The following is an 8,252-nucleotide window of genomic DNA, read 5'->3' as shown; positions in this document are numbered from 1 at the left end:
CCACCGCCACCGCCACCGCCACCTAGCTCGATGGTGGCTGTGGGGGCATGCACTCAATTGGGTGAGATTTGATGAGGATGTAGACAACAATGAGGCTATCGAGAATCAAATGTTAGGTCTAGAAAGGCCATTAAATTTCGGAAGTCATAAATCATGGCAATGCATTTCCCAATCAACGTGGATGTGGCCGTGGCGGTCCAAGGCACATGCTGCTGCTCTGCTTTTTGGAAAATTGCTCAAATTGCATTCGTTGTGGTCGCCCTCCATATTTAAGCCAGTCTCCACTGCTTGTCTGCCACATGCTTAGGCTCTTCCATAAAGGCACAAACACTATCAACGGGTTCCTTCAAGGTTCATATATATATATAATTGGTTCTTATTTTTTAATTGAAAATATATTAAATTAATAATATATTTATTTTATATTTTTAAATATAAAAAATATTATTTTAATATATTTTTAATTAGAAGGTATTTATACAACATTGCCTTATCTTTTAGGTTAGGGTTGTTTTTGCCTTAAAAATATACTTTTTGATATTTTTAGATTTTTTTTCTAGCTTTAAATTATTTTTTATAATTTTGAATAGTTTCGATGTCATGATATGAAAAGTAAATTTTTTAAAAATAAAAATTATTTTACTATATTTTTAATTAAAAATCATCTTGAAAAACAATTCTCAAACGCTATTTTAGAATTTATTTATTTTTTTATATTAAAAAAGTATTTTTTATTTTAAATTAATATTTTTTTATTCTTTTAGATTGTTTTGATATGCTAATACCAAAAATAAATTTTAAAATTATTTTAATATATTTTTAAATAAAAATATTATAAAAAACAAATAACACCATTACAATATTAAACAAACTCTTAATTTCAGTGCTCCTACAAAGCCGGGATCATCCAAACTATAGTATGTACTGTTGTAGAGGATCAAAAGGAGTTTTTGGTTTCCCTGGAAAGGCAAAACCTAAAATAAAATAAGAAGAAGAAGGCCAAATTAATTATATTTTGCCAAAAAAAATTTATATTAACGAATCCATTGTTCCATCTTATCTACAAATAAACATCAAATTAAGTTGGTGAGGCCAAGGGATCTTCTTAGCTATTAATTTGAAAACACATGATTGGTTCCACGCCACATGATCCATCTTATCACTAACAAAATCTAAGGCTGTTATAGTACGAGGATAAATACGGTTATCAAATTAATTATATTATAAATCTTTATTGTGATTCTCCATCAATTAATTCAACGAGTTAAACTGTTTAAGCTCTAAATTGTAGTGCTTGGTAAAATATATTAAATTTTTTATGTTAGTATAACAAAACTATTTGAAAACCCTAAATATAGTATTAATTAAATGACCTTTTAATCCCAAATATAGGCAGACTAAAATTCAATTATTTTTTATTTAAAACTATTTTTTTATTCGAATCGTTTTATACACTATGTTAAATTTATATATTTTTAAATAAAAAATATTTTTAAAAAACTAACATCTCATTCTTAAGCATCTCCTTAAATATATCAAATGCCAAAAAGAATATTAAATAAATCCATAATGATACATTTTAACCAAACTCTGAAAACAGCATGATGTGCCCATTTTCTTTTCTGTCTGTTTTTTTTTTTAATGATATTTTGTCACTTTCATTAGTAAGAATAGATGGCGTCCCCTTGCTGCTAAATTAAAACGTATATAATTTCAAACGCAACCGTGTCACTTGCAATATCTACAAAACAAGAATACAGGATTGATCTGGCCATGTTCAAGAACAAATCATGGAGTCAGTTTAAGTAATCACATGCCATGTTTATCAGCTAATGGAAGAACACCCACTGTTATAGCTACAGCTTAACGACTTCATGGGCCACATAGTCGGAAGGGATAGGTGGGGATGAGGATCCAACTTGTTTGAACGTGCTGTTAGTAATGTCAAAAGTACAAAAGGACTTTCTAGCCAGGCTTGAATTCTGAGCTTTTCTTTCGTTCTCGCCAGAGCATGTGCCTAGAGTACTCAGAGGAGAGTGGGCTCCTTCAAGGAGAAAATGGCGAGCCCCTGTTCTCCTCAAGCTCGTGTCCCGTGACCACTGGAACAGCATCTGTACTGTATGTGGGTTACTTCTGGGAACTGAAGCGCCCATTTTGGGGTACCCTCAAGGTCTAAACTCAAAGTGATGGCCAGTCTCATGCTCTCTGCTTCAACAGATTCAAGATTAAACCTGAATGGGTGCAGTTTTGGTCACCATTGAACCATGAAAGCTCTGTTGTCTGCCATCCACAGACTTGGTTCTGCGGAACCATAAGAACCAGGATCGGATAAATTTTCCCTCGACAGGGCCAAAATCTTGGTGGTGGGCGGGAATGAGGTCTCGGGGTTTGATTACTGGTGCATGTATCTAAGGAAAGGTTAATTGACTTTGAGGTCGATCAACTAACACCTGTGTTTTCCTCCGTCCCAATAAATATTGAGTTAAATGTAATCCAAAATAATTAATATCCTTTTGTCGTAATTCAGATATTGTTTTCTAAGAATAAGACTACTATATCTAATTTAATAGTATTTTATTTTCATTTATTTAATGAGCAATGATATCTTCTAATCAGTCTGCATTTGATTAAAACTAAATTCTTTCTAGAAATGCACCGCTATATCATCCTATTGTTTTTTTTTTCCTTTTAATAAAGGTTTAAATCTGTGATCCCATAGCTTCTTCCATGCATGATCCCATCACTTCTAGCAGGCAACCCAGCAACCCCCATCTTTACATTGATGGCTTGGGCAACCTTCTACTCTTTTTTAAGGCTTTGAAGATATACGATGCTATTAATAAATGTCTTCTGTAGCTCTCAATTTTATTTTATTTTTATTAATTTGTTTTTGGATAGAATAAAAACCTCAGCTGGGGTCACCTGACTGTTATAAAAAAACAGAGAGAGACGAGAGAGAATTGATCAGAAATCTGGGTCATCTGCTGGCGGGTATCTTCTAATATAATGAAGTCGCGAATGACAAAGGCCTTTAATTATTACTTTTTTTTTCAGAAAACGACCCAATATAGTTAACGTCTCACCCTATATGCCTGGAGGTGGAGGGCAGGGAGCTCGATACACCCACATGAGAGAATCATTGCAATCTCTCATTCTGATTTGCATGTGCACCGCTGCTGCTATCTATGATATGGGTTTTCTCTGGTAGCCATAGATAACGAAAGGGATTGTGTGAGAACACATTTTAGACCGCAGAAAAGGCCAATCCATCAAAAGAAGTTCCATGGCATGCATGTGCCTTTCCCCTTTTGCTCTCCCTCCTAATCTATTCTCAAATCTCAAGTGGGTCCCTCATCGGGAGGGACGTACCCTTTCGGTAGTTGGCTAAAGGTATTTCCTTTTTCCTTTCGCACTTGAAATTCAATGGTGAAAGCGTAGTTAACAAATGGTCAAAAATGAACTGAAGAAGGTAAAGTAGTTGCCTCCCGTGATTGTTGCCACTAATTGGAAGGCATGGTAAGAAAGATGGTCAGAGGAGCTTCTGACGAAGTGGGTTTTGGGATGCTTGATACGGAAGGGGCTTATGATGATATACTGAGCTAATTAAATAGCTTCATTTTACAGGTTCTGCCTTCATTTGTTGATAATTTTGGCACAGAGTTGTAATAATCATGGACTTTAATTTGGTGGTTCAACTTTCCTAGTCACTTGCATTAATTCAACTGGTAAAGTTTGAAAGACTTTTCGCCTGTCTTTACCTGCAGTCCGTTTCATTTTGTCCTTGGCTCTGTCATTGATTGGCTGAGGGGGAGGCGGGAGGGAGAGTTTAACATGAAAAGCTGAGGGAGAGGCGGGAGGAGGAGGCGGGAGGGAGAGTTTAACATGAAAAGATAATTGATTATACTATAGATCAACACTTCTGCACTTGTTTTCTCTAAGCCCATCAAGATTCTCAGAGAGAATTCCTAATGGTTCAAAGATTAACAGGCGAGGTTGTAATCATCAAAGTTGAGTACAAAGGGAGGTAAAGGATTTTAAAAGGGAAAAAAAGAAGAAAAAAACGCATAACAATGGGCAAAAAGAACTAGAAATTGGAGGGAAGATAAAGCCATGGAAACTAATACTTAAGACTTCTCTTCACCTTCCTCATTTTTGATTTCCCTTCTGCTTAATTACTTTTCTAACTAGCTAATTAATTAATTATAGCCCAAATCACTTGTAGCAAATATTGTTTCTTCAATATTTCAAAATCAGCTAGCAACGAGCCCCTTTCCTGCAACCAAGTGCACCCGCTCCACCTGTTATTGTACCGACAAGCGAAGATGGTCTTGCACCCAAGCTTGATGCCCTGGCATAACTTGAAGAAGCACCTGCACCAGATGCTGTGAAAAACGCACCATTCACTAGAAGGTCTCCTTCGGACCTCCAATTCCAGTGCTTCCATTCACTCTCTGGTGCATCTTCATGTTTTGTTACCTGCATTATTAAAAAAATCATAAACGTGTTAGGGTTTGTCCCATTTAAGGCTTACAAAAGCAAAGCCTTTTTCGGCATTGAGTATCACAAGGAAGTTAGTTATTTCAGTTGGGCAATAAATGGGTTCTCAGCTCCTACCTCTTTACTGAACCTGATGTCGGGCGCCACAAATCTATTGCCTTGGCTGTTGATGGTCGGGTTAGCACTCCCTCCAATGGCGTACATTTCCCAATGGGTGTAGTCATTGTTGACCACATGGAAATACCCGTGTCTGCATCTGAAAATGTGAGCAAATACTAATTAGTTTCAAATCTTGAAAGATAATCGACACCTGGATGGCTGGTAAGGGGCATATTGTTAGCTAATTACTCCACTAATAAACACTTTCGTAATTAAGAAATAAAATACTTGTTATAACTTTCTTTTTTACCTTGGCATTCTCTGGACAAGCCCTTCTCCAAAGTGATTAAAGGCTATGGTGACTTGCATGTTCTTGTCTTGAGTGTAGGAATCGCTGTGCCCCAGAAGCATGACTTTATCATGGTGGGTCATGTAATTGTTCGAAATGGTGATGGCGGAGGACCCATGAATGGCATCGACAAGTCCATCGTTACAATTTGACAACGAATTATGGTCCACCCATACGTGAGTACCACCGAAGATGGACACACCGTCACCATCGGATATAGTCCTCCAGCCGAAGTGCTGTGGGGAGTCTCTCACCATAGCATTCCCTCCTTGCTTGCAATCGTGTATGTGTAGTCCATGTATAATAATGTTGGTCACATACTGTATGGTGATGCACGGACCGCCAGCAATATGGACACTAGCACCTCTACCATCAATCGTCTTGAACGAGTTCATGATCAATTCTTCCTTGAGTTGAATTGTCATGTCTCGAGCGAAAATGATCCACAATGGCTCATCCTGGATCACAGCATGCCTGAGAGTCCCTGGCTTAGGGTTCACAGGATCATCATTGCCAGAGTCAGTGACCACATAAATCTTACCATCTCTTCCACCAATGGCATTCTTCCCAAACCCAATTGCACAATCCGCAAGCCTCTGACGGTTCTTCTCCCAATTGGGATCACACCTCCAGCAATCATCAATGGGGTTGCCAGTTCCGCAAGAGAGATAGCCCAACTTCCTCCTAGAAGCATTGATGGCCCTGTCCAAAAAAAATGTAACACATTCTTATAAACACCAGTTACACATAAATTAAACACAGCACGTTCACTATTTGACCGACAATTTGCAAGTGGCAGTGGAGCCACAGACGTACCTATGCACTTCTTGTACTACAAGTTCCGGGTCCTGAACTGGGGAAGAGGAAATGAGAGCTGGGGTTAGCAGAGAGAAGAGGAAGAGGAGACAGAGAGAAGGGTTTGCCATTGTTTGTTGTCTTCTTCGAGAGGAGAGAAACTGTGAGAAGAGAGGGAAGGGTGTGAGAGATATGAATGGAGAAAAGGGAGTTTATAAAGACATTAAAGCCGGGCTAAATGGGCGTGATTAAACTAAACTAAACATGTGGGGTCCAAGATGTGCTTCGTGATTTCTGGATTTACGGGATTCCTACAGCGGGTCGTTTCTGCCGTTAAGGGTAGAAAATTACAGTAAAAATTAAAGACACCGAGAGGACAATTCCATCTTCTCGTTTTTTCAACGAGGCAGCTCCACTCTGAGTTTCATCTCAGAGTTGCGAGGCCTCGCTGCCAAAAGGTTACGAGAGCTGCAACATGAACACAGAACATTTATGCTGATAAATCTGTCCTCTGATTAACGTGATGATCATCTTTATGAAATATTATTTCTCGCAACTCTTTTAATTAGCGTAAGGAACACATATTGATGCTGATTTTTGAATCTTTTCGTCGTGAAAGTACCAAGGAAAAGATTGTGAAGTAGCTAGCTAGGCACGCTAGTAATTCAAATGTCAACATATCCATGAGATCAAGCAGAAACAAACAAATTGTTAGCTGTTTTACTCGTCCATGTAAATCTAGTCAAGAGTGAGCTGTTTTTTCTTTTTTTTCCTATCTCTAGATCTCTGGTATGAGCTCGTAGCCTTGTCGCTCATGACAGTAATCTACAGTCACCAGCTATGGTGGAAAAAGCAAAAGCCAGAGCATAGCATATATTGCTAACACACAGGTTTTTTGTCTCTTTTTTCGTCAAGTTAATTTCTGGATTTCATGGGCCCATAAATTCCCTGTCTTACATGCTAAAGGTTAAAACTAAAAACTACCACCACGTTAATTATTTTTAAAATGGAAGGTGTTCAATTTACTTAATTAAAAGCAACAATAATCAAGAGGATATGATCTTGGCAAAGCAAGTGATCATATCTCTGGGTACCCTCTCTTTTCTTTTTATATATCTTGATACTACTTATACATGATCCACAGGTAGTTCATCTCCGAGGGAGAATTTGGCAATTTAAAATCCTCAATCGGTCATATATTTACATATTAATTACTAAAAATAAACATTAAAATTTAAATCATGTGTGGTTTATGTCTTTAGTTGACTTCTTACCACTTGATTATTACCCGTTATATATTATAAGCTCACTTGTGTTTAGATGCTTGTTCAGGCAAGGGGACAGCAGTAGTAGAGATTTCTTAGTCACAGAAGAGTGAGACGTAGAACTAGCGATAAAAATGATTTGATAAGTTATCATGTGTGTATATATGGTAGTAGAAAACATCGTGGCTAACCGAACCCCTTAGCCCTCGTCTTTTTCAATTGTTTATGAGTAATGTTAATTACTTGATTTATGAAATTAATTACGTGATTTAAAAAAAAAAAGTAATTAAACACATCAAATTATTAAAAAAAGGTGCAAAACTTAACGTGGGTCCTACAAAAGAATAGAAATAAATATTTATTAAAATCATTGTATTTTTTTAATGGAGGGCTAGAAGAACTCGTGAACACGCATGGGTTTTTCATAATTAATTGTAGCTAGGGAATACACAAGATTATCGATGCATTACTTAATTATATACGCCACACTTACGAATTGTGGCCAGCCAATTGATCAAAACATTTAATTTTGTAAAAATAAAATAAATAAAATGATTTGATGATAAGTACTTGGACCAAGAAACTCTTGTGGCAGCATCCGCACATGCTTTTGCCCTCCAAATCAAACCTCACCAGCTGCTTGTAGGCCCGAAATTATTATTTTTTTTCTCCTTTCTTTAGTATATTTCTTCTTATTTTTCCTTAATTCATCCCTTTGATATTGTATTCTTGACCGCAAACCTCGCCGGTGATTTACACAAGGAACAAAGACCGGAAGCACAATTCTGACATGGAAGGATAGTGGCCCATCAAGCTGACACTTGTCAACGACATGCCGTGTACATCTGGACCCGTAAGAGGAGGCGTGGTATCCGTCGTTTATGTTCTGGCTTCTGAAAGCTACGGCCGCACATGGGAGGATTTCTGTTCCGCTCTTTTTATGATTCTCGTGTCTATGTAAGAGAATTTGGGCCGCTGGTTATGGATTTGGAGTGTAATAAGAGCCCTTGATCATGGATGGTGGGGGTTGATGTAGCTTTCATCTTCTTCTTTTTTTAACAATAATATAAATTATATTTTAAAATATTATTTAATAATTTAAGTTATTAGATTAAGATAATTTTTTATTATAATATTAGAGTTTTAATGGCTAAGAAATCATGAATTCAAACCTCATTATCTTTATTTATTTAGTAAAAAAATTAATCACAAGATAATATATTTCTATACAAAAAGCTTTCATTTAA

At 36.9% G+C, this 8,252-nt stretch overlaps 1 protein-coding gene across 1 annotated transcript; it reads right to left on the bottom strand.

The window, feature by feature from the left end:
* Positions 1–3,876: 3,876 nt before the first annotated feature.
* Positions 3,877–5,939, bottom strand: LOC105111830 (probable pectate lyase 18). The gene is made up of 4 exons (XM_011007295.1): positions 5,762–5,939; positions 4,907–5,647; positions 4,615–4,753; positions 3,877–4,476 (listed from the first exon to the last, which is right to left on the bottom strand). The coding sequence occupies exons 1-4, from the start codon at positions 5,869–5,871 to the stop codon at positions 4,255–4,257; spliced, it is 1,212 nt and encodes a 403-aa protein (XP_011005597.1). The 5' UTR covers positions 5,872–5,939; the 3' UTR covers positions 3,877–4,254.
* Positions 5,940–8,252: the final 2,313 nt, after the last annotated feature.

This window comes from Populus euphratica, unplaced genomic scaffold, assembly GCF_000495115.2.
Source record: "Populus euphratica unplaced genomic scaffold, PopEup_1.0 scaffold313.1, whole genome shotgun sequence".
NCBI classification, from domain to species: domain Eukaryota; kingdom Viridiplantae; phylum Streptophyta; class Magnoliopsida; order Malpighiales; family Salicaceae; genus Populus; species Populus euphratica.
This window is presented reverse-complemented; position numbering and strand designations above follow the sequence as displayed.

What these genes read in the sequence shown, in the direction of transcription:
- LOC105111830 (XM_011007295.1), bottom strand. Translation starts at nt 5,871, where the DNA reads ATGGCAAACCCTTCTCTCTGTCTCCTCTTCCTCTTCTCTCTGCTAACC. An exon ending in GTAGTACAAGAAGTGCATAG is followed by an intron (nt 5,648 to 5,761) that starts GTACGTCTGTGG and finishes TTTTTTGGACAG; the next exon opens with GGCCATCAATGCTTCTAGGA. An exon ending in ACATCAGGTTCAGTAAAGAG is followed by an intron (nt 4,477 to 4,614) that starts GTAGGAGCTGAG and finishes TTAATAATGCAG; the next exon opens with GTAACAAAACATGAAGATGC.